The 26,784-nt window shown below is 40.6% G+C and overlaps 1 protein-coding gene across 1 annotated transcript in view; it reads left to right on the top strand.

Annotated features, from left to right (window-relative positions):
• The window catches only part of ANKFN1 (ankyrin repeat and fibronectin type III domain containing 1), a 297,585-nt gene that overhangs the window by 237,198 nt on the left and 33,603 nt on the right, over positions 1-26,784 (top strand). The window contains exons 11-15 of the mRNA XM_024573255.3: positions 6,676-6,775; positions 7,485-7,617; positions 8,087-8,203; positions 15,480-15,695; positions 24,826-24,992. Coding sequence (XP_024429023.2) covers positions 6,676-6,775; positions 7,485-7,617; positions 8,087-8,203; positions 15,480-15,695; positions 24,826-24,992 — 733 coding nt within the window. The remainder of the gene's footprint in view (positions 1-6,675; positions 6,776-7,484; positions 7,618-8,086; positions 8,204-15,479; positions 15,696-24,825; positions 24,993-26,784) is intronic.

Here is a 26,784-nt window from a genome sequence, read left to right as displayed (position 1 = left end):
TTAATCTCACCCTGAATTTTAATCTTCCCCTGTATTACTGCTAAGAGAAAGTGGAGTATACCTTCTACAGACCTAGCCAACTACACCCAGAAAATCTGAGCTTTTGAAAGCTTCTCTTCTACTTGGGCCGTTCAAATGGGACAGGGTCAGGTTTCTGATCTGTGTAATGATTCGTGGAACAGGCACTTGGTTTTATTTGGAGAATTAAAGCCTCCATAAAGTTTTCATTTTCCATGCTCCTTCACCCATCCGATCACCAACCACACGGCACTCTCTAGATACAGGGCACTGCAGGACCAGCGAGGTTAAGAAATCTATGGTTGAAACTTAAAGAGATGCTAGCTGTGTTTTGACTAGGGGTAAACATAACTATCTCACTTAGCACAGCAAAAAGTTGTTCCTGATTACTATAAAACTATGACAATAAAGCCCTCCAGAAATTTTGGCTATAGCTAGAAATGAGGACAAGCGTTTGCAAAAAAAATAATATTCTTCTAATGAATGGCTCATTAGGAGAGGTAAATATGCATGGAAGAGGCTTGAGAAGGAAACCCAAGCGGGATTTCTTTCCCAGATCTCTAGGAAAACTTTACCCAGACCAGGACCTTCAACATTCCTCACTGTGCACTCAATTCCCACTTGTCCAGGGTCCGTTTAACTAGAAGAACAGTATGTCTTCATTTCTAGCTGTAGTCAAAATTTTCAAAGGGCTTTACTGTCAGTCACATAGCAATTGGAAACAACTTTTTGCTAATGCTAAATATGATAATTTTAACACCTACGTAAAGCTCAGCTAGCATCTCTTAGTTTCAACCATAGATTTCTTACCTCACTGCCTTTCTCCCTTCCTGCCTCTTCATCATTTCCCTGCCCACTGGTTCCTGTATGGCAGGCAAGAATAATAAAGCAATTGGATAGATAATTCTTTGTGATTCAAAAGCCACCTTTTGTTTGGCCTTTATCAGAGGGGGAAAGCTAAAACTATTTGAGAATGAGGGAATAGTTTTTATATTGTCTAAGGACTTAAATGCCCTTCCCACATTGCTATTAAATTACTATCCAATGATCAAGAGATGATTGTCTAGACAGCACAATTACTTCTATGGTTTCCATCAACTTTTATCTGTGCATGCTTCTATGTAAATACACACACACTATCAGGAAAGACTGATTAAGACATAAGGCAGCACTTCTCAAAAAGGAGGATTATTTTTCATATTGAAATAGGCTCTGGCCCTGGCCGGTGTGGCTCAGTGGATTGAGTGCCAGCCTGCAAACCAAAGGGTCATGGGTTCGATTCCTAGGCAGGGCACATGCCAGGGTTGCAGGTCAATTCACCAGCTGGAGCACACAAGAGGCAACCACACATTGGTATCTCTCTCTCTCTCTTTCTCCCTCCCTTCCCCTCTCTCTAGAAATAAATAAAATCTTTAAAAAAAAGAAATACACTCTGGACCGTTAAACAGTACACAAAGTGGGTTCCAAAGAACAGTAGTCCTATTGGATGCAAAGCTGAAAAAGGTCTCTGGTCAAGTAAGTTTAGAAAATGTTGCATTATACATTCCTTCTTTGGAAATGTAAAACAGACATTAACATATTGAAGATTTTAATAAAGAGACATCTTGAATTTAGTTAAACAAGCAGTTTCCAAACTATCTGGCCACTGTAAAACCTTTGTCAGGCAATTAGTGTCCTGAGGCACAGACTGTGGTAGATGCTGACCAACAATATGCCAGGATAAAAGAAGTGAACTCACACCAAAAACCAAATGATTCTGAGATAATTTAACATAAATCTCTCTACTTCTAAAATGATGAATGAAGGATAATTAGGTACTGCATACAGAAACCTGGACAACTGTTATTTAAAATACACAATTACATTGAGATACTATATGGTTTATTGAAGGAATAAACCTTTACAAATTTTGTAATTATAAAAATAATTATTTTAAATCCCAGTTCTATCACTAACTAGCTGTGTCCTAGAGGAAAGCGTTTACTCTCTCCGAGCCATAGTGTCCCTATCAGAAAAAAAACAACAACATAGTAATATCTATCAGGGTTCATTATGAGGATTAAAGTAGGGAATGGATTAAACCCAACTGGCAGAGTGTAGGCACTTTGCAAACTCTAATTTGATTGTCTTCCATATTCTTCCAGGTGAAGAGGTGTTCTCCATTATTGGAGCTTTACTGATATGTCCTAGAATCAAAGTGTAATCACTGACTCCATTATAATGAGGCTGGTGTACTCAATAAATACACAGCACATTCCAAATGCAGAAGTAATAATAAAACATCCCTTTTCCTATCAACCCCTACATGGGAGGGATCAAAATAAACACATTAATTTCTGTATTTTGGCTAAAGAACTGGCCACAGCTAACTGCATGTTCAATACTGGGACAGACGGTCGATGGAGGTGTTGAGCAGCCTTTTTACCCATAAGGTTAAAGCCCTGACACACACAATGAGTCATAAAGAAACTAACTGCATTCACCACAGCAGCGCCCTCCAGGAGTGAACTCCAATTATCATCCAATTTTTCAGCTGGCAAACACTAATTAAAGCACTGCCCACTATGTGTCAGGAGTTAGACATACCAGTATAATAAAATAAACTCCCCCTGCTCCAAGTACTTACAAGCTAAAGACCTACTGTATTTAGAGTCCGGACAACTAACAAATGATCAAGAGCCCATAACCAAGCACACACTGAACAGAAGCCACAGTGCTTAACAGAAATGTGAGTTTAGGTCTTATATCAGTTGAAATGGGCCACATCATGCTGCAGTAATCAAATGACCCCCAAAATATGTGTTGCTCCCACATGCTGTATGTCTACCATTGGTCGGCTGGGAGCTGCCTTCTGTGTTGCCATCATCCTCTTTCTAGAAACATTTCCAGCATCCACAGCAAAGGGAGAAGAAACTCTTCAAGGTCTAATACCTGGGGAAGACTTTATGTGTATCACTTCTACTCAAAACTCATTGGCCAAAAATGGTCACATGGCCCCACCCAACCACAAAGGCTACAAGAAGTCCAATTCTACCATGTGCCCCAAAAGAAGGACACCTGGAATATTTAACATTTGCATGGACCCCTTTTCCAAATGGTAGCAGCATTTCTCATTTTTCTCTTTATGTCCAATTTGTTTAGTTCAATCTTCATTTTCACTTACGTTATATGGGATTATTCTGAAGCTAGACTAACTGGGTTCAAATCCAGGCTGGATGTTTACTAGCTGTGTGACCTTAAGCAAGCTTCCTACCCTCTCTATACCTCACTTTGCTCATTTATAAAATGCAGGTAAGAATATGCACCTGTCAGCCATTGTTTAAGGATTAAATGACGTAAGTAAAGCACTGAAAAATGCTTTGTTATTTAAAAAAAGTAATTTCTCCCACTCTCTATTTTCTATTCCCCAAAGGCTCAATTCTTTTGGCCAATTCTTTTGATATTTTCTCTATATCTCTACAAACATGTTTTTATTGCAAATTCTTGATTTTTTCCAATTGTAGGCATTGTCTCACTAAGGAAGGTGATGATTTCTCCCTTTTTTACCCCTCTACCTTCTTATATGTACATACAATTCCTATTCTCTTATCCTCCTAATAGAGTTATAATTTTAGCAAAATCAGTATTTGTTGCTTACATTACAATGATCATGAAAAGTCTATGATTATTTTTCTTTCCTGGAAAACTTTTTTGTCTTCCCTGTAGTTGATAATCACCTTTTATTGTTTTCTTATTTTTCTGTGTGGTTATAACTAATTCATGTGCAAGCTATTCTCCAGCTGCATCGATTTTCTCTCAACACAATCAGATGACATTAGAATTGTTTCAACTGCTTCTTCTTAAAGAAACTGCTCATGGAGCCCTCCAACCTCCGCTCTAGACTGGCTCCTGGCTGCCCAGGTCTGGTGCACCGCTGTCACCCTGAGATCTCTCTTCTTGCCACTCTCCAGTATCAGATTTCTTCCTTTTCATCACGTCTTCCGTTTTCTTGGGTTAGTCACTCGTTTGGTGGGGCCTTTCCTCCAGTAGCTTCCTAAGATGATACCAGGGAGCTAACATTGGAATACACTGAATGGCTAAAACTTTATTCCACTTAACATTTATTTAAGGGTTTGCATAAGTATTGAATTCTCCATTGAAATAATTTTCTTTCAGACTTCAAAGGCAACATTGCTTCATTATTTTCTAGCTTTCAGTACTGGGAAGTCTGATTCCAGAATTTTTATATGAAACCTATTACTCTCTACCCTCAAAGGTTTAAGTTTTCTTTTGAACCTCAGTTGCCTTCAATTTCACTGTTACATGCCTTTGTGTGGCTCTAGTGTTGCCTGTTGTGCTACACCCTTGGCAAGCTCTTGCAGTATGGAAGGCACCTCCAATTATGAGGTATTTTCTTAAATTATTTCTTTAATTATTTCTTTCCCTCCTTTTTCTCCATTCTCTCCTGAAGAACTCTTATTCAGATGTGGAATCTCACAGACTACCTTTTATTCCCCTCCCCCCCCAACCTCCTGCTTTCCATCCCCATGTGCTTTTGCTGTGCCTTCTTGGAGATTTCCCCAGCTTTATTTCTTGGGATTTCTATTGTGTCTTTCAGACTTTGATAATATATTTTAACTTCTAATTCTGTTTCATTCTCTAAACGTTTCTCCTACAGATTCCTATCATTTTTTAATGATGCTGTATCTTTTCTTATCTCTCGGGCTATTATCTTTTTTTCAGCATAATCTCTCCTCTAAATTGCTCTCTTTTTTCTTTGTTTTTGGCCTCCGACTTTCCTATGATGTGTTTTTTTTTTGCACCTACCTGGTGATCCTTTGACATCTGCTCAGATGTAAAAGACTCTGAGCACATGGAGAGGGCTCTTTATAGGCTTCACTGTAAGGAGACCTGGCACAGCCTTGTGTTCAGCAAAGCACTGAAGCCACTGTCAGGGTCTTTAGCTGCCTTCTCTTAGGCCAGTTAGAGGCTCCAAAAAAGCTTCTTTCAGTGTCCTGCCTGGAGGATGTAAGTCTGAGTTCCAATGTCCCCAGAGCCCAGTGGGAACACATTCTGTAAGGAAACTTTCATTTAATCCACCTCTTTTGAGTATATAACACCTTTCCCCCCCCCTTTTTTACTGTACCCTGTGTCTCTCACTCTAGAGACCTCTTTTTATTCTTTTCAGAGAACAGAAGACACCTCTAGCTTTCTTCTAAAGGGGGGAAGGGGTATTTATCCACGTATACAAAGTAGCAGCGGATATCTAGAAGTCTAACTCCTTTTTAAACAGACATACACATATCCCCCTGACTTCAGCTGCACATTCACTCCCCTCTTCCAGCAGTGTATGGTGCCCACGGGGTGAGTCAGGTTACTTCTCAGCTTTCTCAAGTCTGCCAGCTCCATCTGTCCATCTGCTTTCTAGCTACCAAAGTTCACTTGCTTTTGTCTCCTGTCCCATCTCTTCGTCTTTATAGATTTATGTCTTTGTCTTTATAGGTCTTTTAAATGTTTTTGCTTTGCTTTTAGTGATGTTTTGGGAGAGAGTGGTATGTAATAAATATGTTCAGTATGCTGCCTTTAACCGTAAGTCCCAGCAGCATCATTTTCAAGCAGGATATGACCAGGCAAATTCATATTCAAGTCAGAAAAAAGAGGCTCTTGCTTGGTTCTGCCAGGAATAGCTGTTAGCACAAGCTTGAAGCTGGTATGACTACTTGTGTCAGTCAGCTCATTCCCAACTGCTCCTATAGGGTCACAGGCAGAACCACACTGGGCCTTAGCCATGGGCCACTGGCCAGGATTCCACGCCTAACAGCACCAATATGGACCATGTTCTCATCCCCAGTGACAAATCTGTCAGGAGACTCGACAACCTCAGTTTCCCTTCATTACAGTCAGATGCAAACTAGAATCAGTAATCATCTCTTTCAGCTCCAGAGAGCACTGTGTGCAAAGACTGTTACAGGAAGTCTACTGCTTTTATCAGGGAGAGCTCCAGGTTGTGAATAGAAGAACTGAACACATGCAAAGGATAATTTTCTCACCACTGTAGCCACAAAACCTTGCGCATAGTAGTGGCCCAATAAATACTTTTCAGTAAATGAATGTCTCAGTTTTTCCAGGCACTGACTTTTTTTATCTTGGATGGTCCACTTAACATTTTTGTCTCAACTTTTTTCTCCTGAATAATAAGGATAGTAACCATGCCCATGACTACAACTATTTTTGTGAGACAACACATGCACTGGAAAAAACTCTCCCAGAATGCTAGCAGTGGTTGTAGTAAAGTGGCAGGACGATATGGGTGGGATTTTGTTCGTTTTTTTCCTATTCTCCAGATTTTCTGTAATGTACCTCTATTAATTTTATAATGAAAAAAATTAAAATGGAATATCCCACCATATAATAAACCAGTGATACAGAAAGGATAAACAAAACACCTAAGTGGTTTCCTCTGCAGTTATGTTACTCACTGCCAGCATTTTTGAGGATCTGTTTATTGAGTTACCTGCTGGCACCTCAAGATACAAAAGTTTCTTATAGGAATGAATGAGCTGAATCCCTGTAAGAAACTGAGCATAAGTGATACCAAAGGGACAGGGGAGTAGAAGGCAAGAAGGTGGGGATGTTTTCTGCCAATAGAATTTACACTGTATTCTTTCTGTGTTCCAGAAAGTTCAAAATTACAAACCACGGGCCGCAAGCAGTCAGTCTCAAGGAGCCTGAAACACCTATTTCACTCCTCAAACAAGTTTGTGAAGACCTTGAAACGGTGGGTCCTAGAGTGTTCCCAGGAAGTCTTAGCTTCTCAGGAATCAGCTGCTTTTTGATTGTGAGGGGAAACTTGGTAGAAATTTCTTTTGTTATTAAGAGACCATGAAGTTTGTATCCCTTCTTTCCCTTCACTTTTTCACCCACCCTCCACTCCCCAGCCCCTCTAGCAACCATCAGTTTGATTTCTGTTTCTACGAGTCTGTTGCTGGTTTTTTTGTTCGTTTTTCTTTATTGGATTCCACACATAGGTGAAATCATTCGGTATTTGTCCTTCTCTGCCTGACTTATATCACTTAACATAACACCCTCTAGGTCCATCTATGTTGTCAAAAATGGCAAGATTTCTTTTTTATCATGGTGATCACTTCACAAGTTATATAAACGTTGAGTAACGATTGTATGCAAGTGTATATCAAGTGTAATGCATACACCTGAAACTCATATATTGCATGTTAACTATATTTTAATTTTTTAATAAACAAACATAACACATTTTTAAAAGAATATGAAGTTCACTTTTCTTCTGAGAATTTGGACAAGATAGTACTTTCTCTGAGTTCTAGTCAGTGAACTTGTGATACTTAGCAAGAATACGCTCATACATATATTTTCAATTATCTATTTCATGTCCAAAAATATTTTTCCATGATTCAGGCTTGGTAGAGGAAGATGGTGGAGGACAATTTTTATTTGCTTTTTCTTTTTAGGGGACTCTACATAGCTGTTATATTTTATTACAAAGACAGTATGTTAGTCACCAATGAAGATCAAATACCGATCGTTGAAATAGACGACTCTCACGCCAGTTCCATCACACAAGATTTTCTGTGGTTCACGAAGGTATACCGAGTCCTGGTTCTATTTTCTCCCACTTTGCATCAATGTTACTGCACATAAATCTCTGAAACCTTAGTTGAGGGGTCTCCAGTGATCAAAGTATTAGGGTGGGAGTAAATTATCTCAAAGGTCTCTTTCAGTTCTGATATGCCCTATGTCATACAAAATGCCAAAAGACTGTCTACACTACATTTTCAAAGCAAAGAAGCTTGCATCCTGTCAGATTGCGTCTCCACTATTCTGAGTTATGGGATCATTTGGCAAAGACTAAAATGTGGATCAGACTGTTTCATTAACATTCAGATCTTTTTCCAATTGGACAGAGATCAAAAAGTTGTTTCGCGTGTATCTGAAAATGGACTAGAGAACAAACATCAAGGGTCAGGTTTCCTTCTCCCTGCTGTGCTTTGATGCCACAACCTAAATCATGTACTGGCTGGCTGATGATATGACCGTGTGACTTCTTTTGCAGCTGTCTTGTATGTGGGAAGATATAAGGTGGCTGAGGCAAAGCGTACCTATCTCCATGTCCTCATCCACAGTCCTGCAAACTCGGCAGAAGATGCTTGCAGCAACAGCCCAGCTACAGGTGAGAGCCAGGTTTCAACCCAGACCTCCACACAAATTTGAGGCAAACTCGGTCAGCTCAGTTTCAATCCCACATGGAAAGGAAAGGGTGGGCTCCCTTCTCTTTCGGAGCCCTGTGAGGCCTATAAAGGGTTCCGGGACAGTTTGAGCTATTGCACATCTGCTTAGGCAGGGAATCTGTGCCTTCAGCAGTCTCCTGGAAGAGACGCGGGGATCTCTCCTGAGCGGCCTGGGAGTGGCCCCCAAACAAGGAGTAAGAAGACTTGAGTTCTAGATTTGATAATAAGAAGTCAACTCATTTCTCCTTTCTGGGACTCAGTCTTAGCACATGTAAAATAAGAGGAGTCTGACTAGATCACTTAAGAACCCTTGCTGCTCTGGCATCCTGAGCGTTTAAGAGTGTATGGAGATGAAGAGAGAACAAACAGATATTTTGAGGTGTTTTTGGCTTGCTGCTTTGGGTAAAATGTGGGCATTTGCATATGCTTTTGCTAACTTAAAACAGAACAAATAAAACGTCTTAAAAGCTTACTTATAATTATGAATTTATTCATCTTTCTGTACATTAACCAAATTAGATCAAGTGCCTAATCCTTACAAGAATTTTCGTAGGTTACAGAGTCCTTCCTAGAAATGACACTGAATTCCAACCAAGCTCTTCGGGGTTTTCCTCTCATTGTTTTCTGCTACTCCCTGAATTTGTGGTTCTTAACACAGAAAAACATCTGCTACGTGGAACTGGGGTCTTTAAGAGATCTCTGAGCTTTTAACAGTAATGGATATTCTACTTACCAAGCTATCAGTTACATCAACCCCAGAAACATGCGTAACAGGAATCTATGTAAGCTGTGTTTGGCCAGGCTATCCCAGTCAAGGCATAAAAATAGGGTCATAATAACAAAAAAAATATTTCTATGACTCCACCCCCACCTGCAATTATAGGAACTTCATTTCTTGACCCATACAGTAATTTGATTTCCCGCAGTAATAATAATGTTCGTGTTGCTATTATAAGCAATTCTGAAAGAGAACTCTTACCCCTTCTGTGCTGTACTCCATCGCATAAGTGGTTTGCTGCCTTGTGCCCTCACTGGCCTCAGATATTTTAGTAAGCGGTGCTCTCCATTTCAGCTCACACTTGATCGCAGAATCTTCCCCTTCAGCTCAAGAAAAAGTTCTTGGAGCTGGGCCACGATGACTGTGTTGAATGCAAAGCACCCCTTCCTTTCATCACTGATCAGCTTGAATTAGACCAATCCACTGTACCTCAAACTGCTCCTTCATTAGGATAAAGTTCTTTCCCAGGAGGCTCAGATCCCTTATTAGACTCTCTCATTAACCCACGATAGAGCCCAGGCATGCTTGGATCACAGACAGAACAAACTTAGGGTTCCAAAAGGGGCTCCTGATTGTATGTTTATGGGAAGCTTCCTAAAACACTTTCATCTGCTCTCAGTAACACAAGAAGAATCAGACTCTCACAGCCAGTGCAGTTAAGATGCTGAGGGGCAAGAGCAGGGGTGTCAAACTCATTTTCACTGGGGGCCACATCAGCCTCTCAGTTACCTTCAAAGGGCCGAATGTAATTTTAGGACTGTATAAATGTAACTACTCCGTAACAGTTAAGCGAGAGCTTGGCACTGCCGCTGGGTAGAAACAAGGTGCTGGGCCAGATAAAACAAGGTGGAGGGCCGGACTCGGCCCGTGGGCCTTGTGTTTGCCACCTGTGGGCTAGAGGGAAGCTGCAATGGTCAGTGTTCCCTACTCAGCCACTCCCACTGCAAAAGCTCTTGGATTTCTGTGGCCCTACCATGTTTCATAATGCATCAGCTGCCTTCTGAGGTCATTTCCCTCCTTGTCTAGCTTAGATTCCTTGGCCCATCGTAATATTCTAAGTCTCTGGCCACTGTCTCCTTCCATATTATTTATTTGGAAAAATCCCAAGTCTGGATGAATCCAACATGTCTACACCAGAGTAGGTGCACACTGCTATAGAAAAATCACAAAAAAAGGGGGGTGGGGGGTTTCTGGTTTTATGTTAAATTCATTACTACAATTCCCACATGTAATGTTACCTAGTGATTACATTCTATTTCTCTACTAAATCCACTTTCCCAAACTATAAGGCTACTATTTAAAACCTTCTCCATTCTCCCACATCTCTTTCCCTTCCCCACATCAGCTAATGACTTCACTGTATAATTCACTAAGAAAATAAATGGGAATTAATTATTTTGCATCACCAAATACAAGAGCCTCCTTGCACTGGCCCTACTTTCTATGTTTTCCCTCCTAGTCCAACGAAGTCTCACTCCTCCTACCAATGGCTTCTCTCTCCACATGTGCTGTGAGTCCCAGTTCTTCCTGTCTATCTTATTTGAACATACTCAAGTGTCTCCAGTTTAACCTCCTCCCATTTCCTTTCCTCAACCCCCCTTTAGCTACCAAACTCTCTCTCTTCTCCTTCTTAGAGCCAAACCTCTAAGAGTTGCTGATGTTCCCCTTGTCCACTTTCTTCCTCCCTTCTCATTCAGTTCTCAGCCTTTTCCCTGACTCTCTACTTCCATACCTACCAAAGTGCCCTCTCAGGACTCCGGGTAATTACAGGCAGATTGATGCTCATAAAGCTTGAGCTTCAGGGTCCCTGGCTTGCATGAGCACCTGTGAGTGGAGGAGTCATGGAGTGTTTTAGGTGGGGAAGGGAAGTTGGGTTATAATCAGGGAGCATTTCTGGTAAACTGACTGAAGAAATTTCAGCAGGCAAGGGGACCACAAATTCCTAATACTCTGGTATTTGGGAAGACTGCCTTTTGAGTCTAAATAAATATTTACATTTATGCATAATTTTTGTACTTATAATTTTGTATTCTTCATCTTAAAGGCCCTAAAATTATATGGTGCAGGCCCCTACAAAACCTGGATCCATCCGTGCCAATGACTTTGATTTCTCTAAATCCAATGGACACTTTTAAATCCTCTTCGCAACTGACGTCTTGGCAGTGTTTGATACACTTGGTCCCACTCTCCTTCTTTAAACTGTCACATCCCTTGGCTTCCAGGACTCCATAATTTCCAGATTTTTCCACCTTCGTGGCCTGTCTTTCTCAGTCTCCTTTGTTATCTCACATGCTGTTTCCTCTGCTTAGAATCTTCTTCTGCTGCTTCTTTGCCTTGCTAATTTCTACATATTCTTCAGGTATCTTTAATTTTTATACTTTCTCAGAGAGCCTTTCTCTGATCGCCTGATAAGTGAATCACTCTCATAGTACCTTGTATTCTTCATTCAGAATGGTGATCATAAACCCATTAGTTAATTATTTGTCTCCTTATTTGGTTAGTGCCCCCACTTGGACTGTGAGGCCCTGTGCTCAAGAAATGTATCTGTGTCTCAGTTACCGCTACACCATCCATGCGTGCATGTAGCAGATCCTCAATAACTACTGCTTGGATAAATAAATGCGTTAGTCAATCCAACCCCTGTGCCCCAAAGATCACACTTGAGGGTGTTCTAAATAGACAAAGGGAAAAAGGGTCACAGAAATGTACTTCACACCACAGTTACCACCCAGATAGCTCTCCAGCCCTGCATGGTTACCAGCACCTACTAAACAGATTGATTGGCATTAGCCATAGATACAGTCTGTTGGCTTATTTCTGCTGTATCTCATTTTACCCTCCTCCCCTTTCCAGCAACACTACATTGCCTGATGACCCCAGTTACATCGAAAGCCTCCATAGTCATCCTCCTGCTTCCAGTCTTAACACCCTCCAATCCATTCTCCACACGTCTGCCAGAGTAGCCAGTAAAAGAGTCTGACATGTCATTCCCTTCCTCACACTCTTTCAAGAGTGGCCCATTTTACCGACACACAACGGCCTTCCTCACCATCATTCTCACCCACCTGTCTCCACAGCACCCTGACTTACCTTCATCACAGTGCATGCCCACCACTGTGCATGCTGTGCCTTACTTTCCACTTTCTGCTCTGCAGTGCGATCCTTAATACATAATGATAAATAATAATCATGAAACAATAGCATTTATTTAACAGAATAGGTGCCAGGCACTGTGCTAAGTGCTTTATAAACTATACCTCATTTAATCTTCACCACACCCTGAGGAGAAAGTACTGTTGTTGATATAATTTAACAGATGGTAAAACCGAGGACTGGAAAGATTACATAACTTGCCCAAGGTCACGCAAATAGGATAGTAGAGTCTGGATGCAAATCCAGATCTGTGTAACTCCAAAGCCTACATTCTTTCCAATACTTCATTATCTTATTATGTGTTCATTCACAAAAGCAGACAACAATTTTAAATAGAAAAAATTATCCACATTATAGTTTTTTCAAAGTAGAATTCTAGTCAGCATCATTTGGAGCTTATTTAGAAGTGGCCTTAATTTGATTAATATTACCTAGGCAAGAAGAGAGACAGGTATCTGCCAGTTATTTGGATTGAAAAAGATGACAAATCCTAAAAGTGGCTAAGACCCCACATTGCTTTTCCCACTTTTAGGAAAATGACAGAGGCCCCAAGAGTTGTATATTGCTCTTACATTAAGAGGTGTCCAAATACCTACCCTCAAAGTACAATAATAATCTGATGGTGTAGGTCGGGTTACATTAAACTTTCCTCATCCACAGCTTTTCAGAAATGAGTGTTAGTGAGTAAAAGCCAAGTAACAACCTATGAACACTCTGTCTTTTTCATTTTTCAAGCTGGAGGAAGATTCCCTGAACCTTTACTCTTCTTTTTCAGGCCTTCCTCTCCCTACTCTGGATTTCCTTCAACTTTCCATGTCACCCCAAACTGAGTAAAGGTCTCCAAATACTGTGCGTTTACCTAGGGCTTATTGACAGTCCTGTGACTTGTTCTGGTTATGAAGCAGATACATTCCTTTGAGCCATGATGTAGCTTTTATTCCTCTTTATCTTGTAGGATCCTTGGGGTTCCCACATCTCCTAATGATTGCACAGCATGACAGCTGTTAGCATGCTCTGATTTTCATATAGTCCCTAAAGAACCTCAAATTTGCTCCCTTGGACCATAGTTGCAATTTATTCTCACAAGGATATTCTGCTTTTAAAGTGGGTGCTCCCCAGAGCTGGCTATCCAATCCAATTTAATGTCAATAAAGAATTTCTGGGAAACTTTTAAGTGTGTTCTTGTTTAGCCCATTAGTTCTATCAAAATATAACAGTGAACCACTAATAATAATGGCTTAAAAAATGACCACCTCATTCAAATATCTACCCATCAGGTTTGGTTCAAAATAAATCATATTTTTAATATCCTAACAATAATATGTAGCTCAGTCAACAAAAGGTTATTGAGCTCTTACTATGTGCCAGGCACCGTGTAATGAACCCTGAGACACAGAGATGAAACAACCATGGTCTCACGACATGCCTGTCAATATGCAGGAAGGCCCCAGTCACGCTACAATGTGAGTTTATACAGGAAACAGTAGGGGACAAAAGAGAAGATGGTAAATTATTCTACCTGAGAGAGTTGGGGAAGTCTTCCCAGAGACGGTGAAACCTGGGCTGAGCCTTGAAAATGAATACGTGTGAACCAGGGTGGAATTCCAATTAGAGCCGTAAAGAAAGCCCAGACCCTACTTACATCAAACTTGAGAATTTACTAGTTTCTCAAGCATCGCTTGACTTACCCCACCCCCACCCCCACAAAACTCTATAAGGAAAGGATTCGAATAAGGAATATCTGAATTGTAAGGACCCTTGATTTTAGAGTATGAAACACAGGGCCCAAGAGAGTAAATAATTTTTCAGAAGTCTAAGAATTAATGAACAACAGCCAGCCCTGAAATTCAACACCAGTATAACTTAACAGCAGTGGTATGCTGGAACCAACTTGTACTGGCTTAGGAAAGCCAATGGTTAAATATTCAGGAATTCTGAAAGCCTGTTGTCAAACCCTCAGTAGCTTGAAATAGGCTTATGGTGGGAGTATTTACACCACAGAAATTGGCATATCCTATAAATCAAAAAAAAAATTTTATAGCCAGTTTGCCTGCATACCACTTCTGTTGGCCAGTATTACTTTGCAGCAATCTACTTTATATAAAACTGTAGTACTACAGATAGGTGGCTTAAAAGCCTTACCCAATTAGTCCTCTGTGATTGAGAAGTCAATTATTGAAAAGGAATAATCTGACTGAGTGATTAGGCCATTGCTAAAAATAGTAATCCTGCCAAATGAATTTTTATATGTCAATAATTATTAATAAAATATATTCCTTATGTGTCCCATCCTTATGAATTTAAAAAGAAAAAGAAGGTTTAAGATACAGTCCCTACCAGAGGGAACACTGCAGTGTTTTGTGGATGTGGATACTGAATAGCTGGCGCATTTAGTTTTAGGTCATCCTTGTTACTTTCATAAATTCCACTAACAGCTTATCCTGCTAACAGCTTATCTCATCAGCATTTCTGTAAGCTCACAAAAATAACAACTAGAAGCTCCAAGACGATTTATAATTTTTAAGAACCACAGATATTCAAAGTAAAAGGGTATTCTATCCTATTCCTGTACATGCTCTTCAAACCCTCATGTTTGTGAAACTGTTTATTTTAATAACATCTACCTGGGCCTCTCCACATTTAATGTGGCGCACTTCCAGACCTCCCTTTCTAAAAGCATTGTCTGCCTCAGTTGACCTAGCTCACAAACAATTTTAACAAAGTTTTAAATAAACAGGACTCCCTGACATGCAGATAAGTCAAACCAGGCCAATCTCCCAATTAAACTATCTTGAAGGGAATGGGCAGTCATTTGGGGACCTGTACAATGTGCTACATTGTCAATTCACTTCTTCATTTTAAACAACCCCACTTCATACCAGTGTACTGTAGATCTCTTGAAAATTCCGCAAGTAGCATACTTGAAATATCAGGCATTTTTCTTTAAAACATCTGGGATTCTCTTCAAGAGCTGGTAACTGAGGTTTATGTGCTGGTGTGTCTATGTGGGTAAGAGATATTTACAGATATTGAATTTGCTTAAAAAAACATAATTTTTGTGCCTCTTGCTATAATCTTTGCAGGCTTATGGTGAAGATATTTTATTTGAGCTTCTGTTAAGTACATTTCTATGATGCCACATATTCTAGGTTTAAGTCTGCTAAAAAACAAAACAACAAAAAAAACAGCTCCTCAGAAGGATCAGATAATTATATAGTGTCATTTGTTACAGTTATATTGCTTTGCTGGTACATCACCTAAGCTACCAGAAATCTATCTGTTTCTAGAATTTACTTGGAACACACAACTTGGGAAGAGTTTACTATGAGCCCATTAAAGACCGGCACGGAAACATCCTCATAGTCACCATCAGAGAAGTGGAGATGCTCTACTCATTTTTTAATGGCAAATGGATGCAGATCTCAAAGCTGCAAAGCCAGAGGAAGTCTCTGTCAACACCCGAGGAGCCAACAGCCTTAGACATTTTACTGATAACCATCCAGGTATGAAGTCTTTTCAATTTCCTAATATATTTAAAGTTCCAAACACACTTATTGAGGTTCTAGCGAAATATACCAAAAGCCACTTACATATGCAGTGATGGAGTGGAGAGGGTCCTGAGGCATGTCATGTTTGTATTCCACATGTTGGGGAGATTCGGAAGCTTAGTTTTATTCATCACTCTCCCAAACTGGAATTCAAGTAATGGGCACCTTGAAAATGCCCCTGACCAATGAACCAATGAGAAACATTGAGACAAATGTTTGAGTAGGGATCCAAAGATAGTACAATCAAAATACCAATACCTGAATGGGCTACACTAATAATACATTTCTAGACTGTATACAAGTATCTGTGTATATATTTGCATTTGCATGTGTATGTATCACTTTGTACGTGTAAGTATCACTTTGAACAAAAAACTCATACGTATTTACTCTTGCTTGTTCCTTAAAATACTCCCTTGAGACAGACACACATGATTAAATCCATTTTAAGAATAAAGTAACTGGGGCTCATGTGACATGTGACCACATACGGAAGCAGATTTAGTGAAGCGAATGAAGGCTGGGTATCACTCAGCTCTTCACTTGCACAAGCCCCTTGCAAGGTCCTGGCAAGAAGCCTAACAATTTCACATTTATTCCCAAATGTGTATTCTTTACCTTAAGAAAAGAACCCAAAATTGCATTAGCTTCAGGCCCCACCAAACTTGGATTTGCCACTGAGCACACGGCTAGAAAACAGCAGAGCCAAAACTTGAACTCAGATCTGATTAGAAGCAGGCCTCCTTCTGCTATATTGCATTATACTTCAGAGAAGGACTGAGGATTTCAGTGAGAGGGGAATGGGAGATAAAATAAAGGGCAAAAGCCTTGCCTGAGAACTGAATACCACCAAAAATCAAACTCAGGCAGCTTAGATGCAGACTTTTATCCTAGATGGCGGGTGCAGGACACAATCCCACATCTGGACGTGAGCACAGCGCTCTCTCCGTGCTATCACACTGCCTCGTGTGCTCTTGTGTGAATGTGAGCTTCGGGCTGTTCCTTGCTCTTGCTTTTTTTTTTCTTTTCTAAACCTAGTGATAGGGATGAGTTCTATAAAACTGCCCAGTTAGATGGCAAAGCCGGCAGCAACATCAACCCTGAGCCCTGTGCAACCCATGCATATACTCACAAGACAGTCAATCCGTAGCAATGGGGGGAAAGGGGGCTCAACCTCACACTAACAAGCCAAATCCAAACCTTGGCCCAGTAGTCTCCTATGACCACCCTACATAGCTAAGCCACTAGCACACTTATATCCATCCATTCCCTACTTAGGGGTGGCTAGTACAGTAATCTCACCTTCCCATTAGTTACACCAGCCTAAACCAGGACAAATTTCAATGTAGCAAAGGTAAGCTAATTTGTCAAAACCTCTAGATTTGATGTTATGGAATTTGAGTTCGTATGAGAATTGATAGAGGGTGTGTGCGTGTGGAAAAGGTGGGGGCAGGGAACACAGACACATTTGGGGCTCCCCTCTTCACCTTTTATAACCAAGTGCTAAAAGAAACATTTAAAAAATCATAATAAATTGAGTTTTTACAGGGTGACTAATACACTAATCCCCTATAGGGATAAACTGGGGTCTGGGCTACCTGCCCTCCTAGAAACACAGCACAGGCCCCAGCGTGATATAATACCTGGTTTCTCCTAGACCTATTGCATTAAAAATGTGTTACAGGTGCAGAAAAATTCCAATCTGGCAAAAGGTTGTTAGAGAAGGAGACCAAAAATAGAGGCGAGATCAGGTTTCCACACAGATCCAAGTGGAAAATTTACCCCCGCTGACCGGCACATTCCTGCTTGATGTCATTCCCACCCCCCCCACTCCCCTTTCTCCTCCTCCTATTCTTTCCCTCTCACCCCCTTCCCAAGTAGGCCTTACACTGGAGAGGGAACGGGGGTAAAACTACTAGGGCTGGTATCCAGTCTCTCCAAGACTGAAGACTGAATCTGTCAGGAGCTGGTTGGCCCCCCAACTCACCGAGAAAGTAGAGACAGGTCATGGTGGTTGCCCAGAGCCGGCTGGGTAGTTCCCACAACCCGGGCCGCAAACCACCATCTTTTCTCAGGCTCAGTACACTGATGACCACCATGTCTTCTGATTGGAAGCCCAGGCTTCTTCCCGCTACATCGCATGCCCTTCTGAGATCACACTTTGGAATCAGGATGACTGGGTAGGATTCCTGATTCCATCTTTATTAGTTACATGACTAGGGCAAGTGACTTACTGTTTTTTTCAGACTGTAAGACACACCGGACCATAAGATACACCTAGGTTTTAGAGTAAGAGGAAAATAGGGGAAAAAAACCCTGCTCCACCGCCGCTGCCCTCACCCCCCCAACCCTGTGAGCCAGTTAAACTACATTCATCCTATAAGACGCACCCCCATTTCCCTCCCAAATTTGTTGGGGGTGCGTCTTATAACCAAAAATACAGTAATTTCTCACCTCTTATAGTTCCTCCTCTGCAAAACAAACAAGCAGAAAAAAAAACCTACTTCATAGGTTTCTGACAAAGAGTGAGTTAGCATGTGAAACATTAGAAGAGTAGCATAAAGTGGATGTTCAATAAATGTTAGTGATTCTTATATTTCTCCACTCAGAAAAACCCAAGCAACGCTAGGCCCCCCTAGGGCACACCCAGTTCATCTCTTCCTCTTCATCCCTCCTCTCCCAGGAATGGCCTGGTAGGGGCTCAATCATCCCTCAGGGCATTTCCTCCCTTCCTCTTAAGGACTTCCTCTATCTATTCTTAAGAACGAAGGAAAAGTTGTATAAAAACTTAATTATCCACAGTGGGGTTTTCAAAACAGATACAGTTTTAACAAAATTTGGGCCCATAATTAATCTACTAATCCCTAGGGCCCCACGGAAACTCCAGAGACTAACTCTCACAAATTCCTAATCCTCTCAAGTCCCAGACCTTTCATATCATGCCTCTCTCACATATTTGGAAGAGAGAGAGAAATCTTTCCCACACTTGTCAAGAAAGGAGAAAAGGAAAAGACAGTTATTATGGACAAGTTAGTGTCCCTCTGAGCAAACTAACTGGCAGTCAGAGTATTTCTAATAGGGAGGTTCCTCTAGGGTTCTGAGTTACTGTGACAATGATCTTCAGGAGTCACTTCAATAACTGGAAGCCTCACGCTGGCTGGTGTGGCTCCGTGGGTTGGAGCATTGTCCAAGGTAAACCTAAAAGTCATGCGTTCGATTTCCAGGCAGGGCACATGCCTAGGTTGCAGGTTCGGTCCTAGTCTAGGCAGGCACATGCGAGAAGCAACCAATCGATGTTTCTCACATCAATGGTTCTCTCCTTCTCTCCCTCCCTTCTTTCCCCTCTCTCTAAAACATCAGTAGGTATATCTTTGGGTGAGGATTAAAAATAATAACAACTGGAAGCCTCACAGATGAAGATTTCTCTGAATATTAATCTCTCATTTTTATTATACTTTCAAGTTTATAACACTTTGTCAGATCTATGGTATCATTTGATCCAAAACCCAGTGAGGTTGAGTGGGTAATTTAACTGTGACCAATTCATAAACAAAGGTATGGATTTCAGCAAATTAACTGGCCAAAAACCAGCACAGGAGGGACAAAGACCAAAGTCTTCTGACTCCTACTAGCCTGGTGCTCTTCCCATTCTACCATGCTGCTTACACATCCTCCTCCTCCTTCTCTCTGGGTCCTTTTTTAAAAGTTTGATCCTAGAGAAGCTATGGTGAAGCTCATCTTCTATCTCCTCCCATCTTTGCTCTCCTCCTCTTCTCCTTAGGCATTCTTTGGCACTTCCAAGGACCCAGGGTCTTCTCACACCTGAGTTGTCCAGGACCTACGATGTTGTCTACCCTTTTCTGTTTTTTTCCTAGCACATTCCTTTTCCTTTACTTCCAAGCAGCCTCTAACATGGGGTTCAAACACTACTGGAATCAGGAAGACTAATGAAATGAGCCAAGTAGACTGGATATAAGAAACAATTGGTTTCACAATAAACTTGTTCACTGATTTTCATAGCAGAATTATTCACAGTAGCCAGAATGGAAACACCCAAACGTCCACAACTGATGAATGAATAAACAAAAGAGGTATATCCATATAACGGGCTATTATTTAGCCATACAAATTAATGAGCTACTGATCTATGCTATGACAGGAATGAACCTTGGAAACATTGTGCTCAGTGAAAGAAGCAGACACAAAATGCCACATACTGCACAATTCCATTTATATGAAATGTCCAGAACAGGTAAATCCCTAGAGACAGAAAGTATGTCAGTGGTTTCACAAATGGGTAGAGAAGGGATTGGGAATGATTAGCTAATGAGTGCAAAGATTTTTTTTTATGGGGGAGGGTGATAAAAATGGTCTGGAATTAGATATTAGTGATAGCTGCACAACTTTGTGAATATAGTAAAAACCACTAAATTTCACACATTAGGAAGGCAAATTTTATGGTATGTGAATAAAAAATAGTAGAAGTAGCAGAAACTACAGTAATCTGGAGATCACTTGTCTCATTTAAATAATAGCCCTATTCAACCTCAGCTAATTGCAGTAGAATGAAGTAGTCCCAATGCTAAACTATTTTCCAGTGTTTAAAGAAAAGCTGAAAGTCCAGAGTCTTGCATAAAATTTTTTTATTTTTAAAAGTTAAAAAGTAATTCAGAAAATTTAAATTCTTTGCAGTCCAGTGATGGTGGGCTGGCCCACAAAGGCCACCAGCCACCGTTTTGTCACCTCTGCTATCCCTGGACAATTCAGCTTCCATCCCCTACCCAGCAAAAACAAAACCCCTGTAGTTACTGGAAAAGCAACTACAGTATGTATCCTTCTTCTAACAAGCTCTTAGGCAGATCTCTGACCAGTGAAGAGCGGTGGGATATATCCTTCCTGCTTACTGCACCAGCACAGCATGTTCTCTCCCAGAGGCCCAGCACCAGACCCCACTCCCTCTGGGCCTCTGACTTCACATTTAATAAACATCTTTTTCAGCACCAAGTAGGTGCCAGGAACTCTTCTAGATGCTATAGGAAAAACAAATGAGTAAGTCAAGGTCCCTGGTCTCAAGGAGTTCAGTCAAGGGAGGGAGACAGACTTGTAAACAAATCAAGGTAATACAAGGCAGAATTAAACCAGAGCCTGATAGCAGCATAAACAGCGTACTATGGAAACATAGACAAAGCAGCTATTAATTCTACCTGGAAATATCAGGGAAGGCATTGTAGAAGAGGTGACATTTGGCTGAGGCATGAAAGGTGAGTTAAGTTCACCAAGTGGAGAAAAAAGAGAGAGAAAGAGATGGGGGAGGGACAGATGGAGGAAGGAGAGGAAAAGAAAATGTGGAGGAGGAGGAGGAGAGTGGGAAGGAGGGAGGAAGCAAGGAAGAAAGGAGGAGGGAGGAAAGGAAGGAGTTAAACAGAATTAAATACAGGGCATGGTAAAAAGAAATGAGGCAGAAGCTAGAAAAGTAGATTTCACCCTCTCTTGGGTACACAACAAACTTTACACATTTTTCTCATGGCCTTCATCACCCCGGGTTAGGAAAACTTGCTTACACGTAGCTCTCATATACTGAAGTGTGAGTTCCATGAAAGGTAGGACCATGTCTTATTCATCTTCATGTCATTAATATCCTAGCACAATGCCTGATTATGTAGTAGGTGCTCAATAAAAGTTGGTAGAATGAGTGAATTTATAAACCAACAAAAAAAATTAAAAAAGAGATTAGGGCGTACGTGGGGAGTGAAAAGGGGCTCCATCCTGGCTGGAGATAAGAGATGAAAAGGAGCCATAGAGGAAGCAGACTAGAAATGTTGTTTAGTGGTCAAATGAGGCAATATATAAACCCACAGGCATTTGACTTGGTTTAGGGGGCCTTTCTAGTGTACCCCAGGTTATGTGAATGGGACAGCCTCTTTCTCTTCCCATGCATTTCTCAGGCCCCAAAACAGTCTTACTAATGAAGGATTAAATGACTATGTAAAGACAGGAAAACACATAGTAGATGCTCAGCAACGGTCTTTTTTAAAAAAAAAATGAATGAAAGAGTAAATTACTCCATCCCAGAATGGTGTCGGTTTTTACATAACCACAGTATGTTCCCAGCTCACATTCTATTTGCGGTCAATGCTCACCGCCACATGTTTTTTCTCATACTTACACCCATCCTATATTTGTACTTAGGTTTGGGTCTTTACAAGCACATTTTCTTATTAAGTTCCAACCCTAATTATGATAGGCTTATTTTTCCAATGCATAGTCATTCAAAGCTTTATCATTATTTTCCAAAAAAATCAAAACCGCACCAAATTTTGGACCCACAAATTTGATACACATTTTTTCATTTATTTGTTTAGAATGTCAATAAATAAGCTGAAAAGCCTGCCCCCCAGGACTAGTCCTTACTGAGTCGTCACTCAATATGTGTACTATTCCCACACCATTTCCAGTATTCGCAAATCTTCAACCCAGGTAGTCAGCTTATTAAAGTGACATGGTAAAGATTCTACTTTTCCAGATTATCTAGTAAACAGATTATACTGGAGGCTTCTCCCCAGTCCGTGGATCCTGTTCTTTACCATTATCAATTAAAATTGTCTGTATGACTTGCCCTTCGCAAAATGATGCTGACTCCTATTTAGTGCCCCAGGATTTCCGGAGCGATTGCAAATTGTTAGTTCAATGGTTCTTTCTCATTTTTCCCGCAGATCAATAAGTTGGCAGTCTTTAATTACTAGGCTCATCCCGTGCTCCTCCCTTTCCTACTCCAAAGATAGGCACATTTGCCCTTTTCTAGTCTTTGGGGACTTTCTAGTCCTTCATCACTTCTCAGAAATAATGACCTGCGGGTTTGTGGACACATCTGCTGGTACGGCAACTACCCCTGGGGTGCACATCATCAAATTCTGCTCATCTGAATATTTCCATTTTTCCTCTCTCATTAACCATGTCTCTCTTCAGTTACCTGTTCATTTCTCAAAATTTCACCTTGACTAAAGCTCCTCTAGTCAACTGCTCACCTGTGATCTGTTCTGAGGGAGGATAAAAGACATTAAAAGTTATGCTGTATCAATCTCCTGATATTAATAAGAATTCCTTACTATTGATCAAAACATGAAATCAGATTTTTTTCTAGTCTATTTCTTTTTCACCAAATATCTTAAAAGTTACTTAGCCTTTGCTTTTCTGTACATACTAGTTAGTGACCATTTGTGACCCCAACTGTGGCCATTCTTATTTTGTCCCTTCTCTGCTATTCTCATATGTTCTGTTTCAGGGAAGTGCCCTGATTTCCACATGGTGTGTACCTGTTATATACAGAATTAGCACTTGGTACACCAAGGACACAAAACAATAAAAAACACAGCAACACCATTAACTTCATAGTCTAGTCCCAAAAAAGACCATAAAAAAAGAGAAACGTAAGTGCTCCTACCTCTGTATGCCTACGCTGTCTCTATTATAAAACCGATTGCAGTGTATTGTGGTCATTTATCTGCTGATCTTCTTGACCTCTTGAGAAGCAGTAATCGTGTAAGGACACCTGAAGCCCTGAAGTCTCCCGGAGTGCTTGGGATTCAATATGCTTGGTAGAGGACGGGCCAAAGGAGACGACGCCCAATAGCACACATTCGATAGACGTTGCAGATCATTAGTTCTGCAGAGGCGGGATTACTCCTTCAGAGCGTAGTGGCCAAGGGAGGCTTCAGTATCTCTCTGTTCCATATAGAATTCCACACAAGTATAATGTTTGTTTTCTTCTTCTCCTTCCCTGCATTTAGTGGTAGAGTTGATTCCCAGTTTTCTTATCCCCTTTGAAAATAAGGAATCCTCCCCTACAGTCAGTCACTTGACTCATCACTCTTAACTGTGTTTCACCCCCTACACTGCCCAAATGTTGAAAAAGTCATACGTACTGAAATGGTGGGGGGACTGTATTTACAATTATTTGTTATCTGAGTTACTGCAGTCACATAGGGGAGCTAAAGTCACAACCTAAATAGTCCACTAGAGAACTGACCACATGTAAAACAAGATTCTACGCACACATCCCTCTGGGCTTAACTAGGCTGGCACTGGCTGTTACATCAACTTCATTCAGTCTCTGCTGCCTGTGGAATATTACGATGTGACAATAAATGCAAATCTATCACAAGGTAAATTTTAAAATCTTGTAAAAGATACAGAATTTTGTGAAGCTCATGATAATGATGGAGAGACCTAATCAAATCACATGCAAAGCTAATCACAATTAAGTAGCAGACCAGTTCACAAGTGAAGAAAGTAAAAAACCAAGGATTTTATAAGAGAAAGTCTTGAATATCAAGAATTTTTTAAATTCTAGGAAAAATATATGAAACTCACAAACTCTTGCAAAAAGTAGCCTCTTCATTGTGAAAGTCAAATGCAAGAGACAGCATTTCAGCTATCAAACAATGCAGCCAAAAAAAAATTATGCCAAAACAAGAATCAATCTTGATTCTCTCTTCATTTTGAGAATCAGTAAATAACTACAACTTAAACATTAATAAAATACATAAATCTACTGATATGACAATTCAAGACAAAGAATCAATTAAATCTTTTTTCTACTTACTGTAAAATTTTGATCCTATTTTAAGTGGTATCATTTAAAACAGACCCTTCCTGATACCGATTACCCTGAAGTAATAAGGCTTCAAGTACTGCTTTGTCAGCTTTTACACTTGTAAATTTGTTTCTCCCCAGCTACACAATAAGCCCTCCAAGGACAGAGATTTTAAATTCTATTTTTCTTTAGTATCTCTCTCCACCACTATTCCATTCCCAATCACAGCACACACATCTACCGCAGCTCAGAAGTCTGAGGAAAATAGGCATGCGGAATATTTTAATGACAGATTACCTGTCTTGGAGGACAATTCTCCTAAAGGTAAGACGGGCTGTCCTCAGTCTTCATGGTGGCATCCAAGGTGTCTCACCCAATTACTTCTACAGCTCCTTTAATTCGTGACATGTCGCACCTAAGCGAGAAAAAGGTTTTGAGATTGCATTTCAAGGAGTTTTTTGGGTTTTGTTTTGTTTTGTTTTCGCCCTACAGGATATTCTCTCCTACCACAAAAGGAGTTATCAACGTCTCCCTCCTGGATTGTACCTGGGCTATCTAAAGCTGTGTAGCTCTGTGGATCAGATCAAAGTTCTCGTTACCCAAAAGTTACCCAACATTCTCTGCCATGTGAAGGTCCGTGAAAACAATAACATTTCCAAGTAAGTTGTGGGGAGTTTGGATTTTCCTTGTGATGAAACAATGGCGTGAGTGATGGGTGTGATGTGTCGGGAGGAAAATGAAGTCGTACTTTCCAGGACAGTTTCTGTGGCGAGACGAGTTGAGGAGCCAGCACACTGGGGCAGAGGCAGAGCTCTGTTGAACTTTAGGATAAGGAGGGCTTATGGTGTGGCTGAAAGAAGTGAGCCCATTTAAAGGGGGCACTATCCTTTCACTTCCCTCTCTATATTCTTCATGGTTCAGCCACTGGTGCCCAACTGGTTAGTGGATAGGTGCCCTTTCCTTTCGACATTGCTATTTCCAGTATCTTTTCTTTACAACCTAATAAGTCATTTTTTAAAAATATCACTATGGAAATGGGTTCTAGTAGAACATTGATTTCCCCTTAATCTTAAAGGACCTCCACCTACCCCTAACCCTCTGGCCTGGGGACTTTTCATATTTTCTGTACTCTTTATGATTCTTTAGGGCAGAGGAGAAGTAACAAGGCCTGAGCTTCTGGAAACTGCTCTATGCTTTGGCATTATGGTGAATTACTCTGTTAGCTTTGGGAAAGTTGCCCAATCTTGGTAATCTGATTCAGCTCTACATCTAGCCCTCTAGCAGGCCTCTGAAAGTCTACTAAATTGTGGTTAACATGAAGGTTTTCTTTTTTTTAAGGGAAAGGAAAGAATAGATAAGAAAAAGAACTCCCCAGAGTTTTTTGGGCTTCAGAGAACAAATTAGATCCCCAAATTCTAGTTAGATCTATGGATTTATTTAACCAAAGGGGACTCTTATTTAGTCATTTAATACTTTGGCAAGTTTATTAACTACAGTGTCTCACAATGTTTATTAAATACTAATTAATCACAATGAAGGAGATGATGACGATGTTCTCTTCAAAGAACTCACTAGCTGCCATATTCTCTTCCACTTATCAACTACACCTAGACTTTAAGTCTGCCATCTGGTGGTCACTTCTACAATCAACATAAGTGATCGGTCCTTCCCAAGAGGTTACAAGGCTCATTTGTGGTTTGACTCAGCAATGGTTACTTTCATCCATTTTCTAGATTTGTGTCTTAAAGGTTTAGACCCTATCTTTTAGTGATTATACCATCTAATCTCCCCCTGTCAAGGATCCAAGTTTCACTTTTACAAGAGATTCCAGTATCCTTCACTCTGCCAGTTCCATATCCCTCATCCTTGGAGAGTAAACTGATTAGTTAGTGGCAGATATTTCATGGCATTCCTACTGGTAATTTATTTTCTAAATTGAAATACGCAATTTGAGCAGTGCTCTCCTTCAGGTTTGGTGTGCACTTGTGCTAGTGAAAACTCCCTCATTCATTCAGTACCAGTGATGCGAGAAAAGTAGTTCCCAAGCAGGTTCCCAAAGATTTCGATTATGTATGAAGCTAATACAAGCCCAGATTGAAGTAGGACTTAATTTTTATTTTTCTTTTATTGGGACAAAGGGTAAATTTTCCAGTCTTTTCCAGTGTGGGAATTGAAATGAAACAGATATCTTGAAAAGAGAAACTTCCCTAAGAGGGCAGTTGGTTAAGAGAGAGTGTATCTGATGGAAAGCTCATGTCACAACCAGTTTCATTTTCTGACCCCAGATCGGAGCCCAGGCGGGATAACCCTTTGGGAAGAGCCCTCAGAGGGTTTCATGAGAGTGGGAACATATGTTAGCACCTCCTCTCTTTCCATCCCCAGAGAGGGCTTTCCTTTCCTCTCTAGCCTGCTCCTGAGAGCATATTGCTGTTCCCTGAAGAGTTAGAAGGA

This window comes from Desmodus rotundus, chromosome 9 (genome assembly GCF_022682495.2).
Source record: "Desmodus rotundus isolate HL8 chromosome 9, HLdesRot8A.1, whole genome shotgun sequence".
Taxonomy (NCBI): domain Eukaryota; kingdom Metazoa; phylum Chordata; class Mammalia; order Chiroptera; family Phyllostomidae; genus Desmodus; species Desmodus rotundus.
The sequence above is the reverse complement of the archived record's forward strand: the minus strand, read 5'-3'. Positions and strand labels throughout refer to the sequence as shown.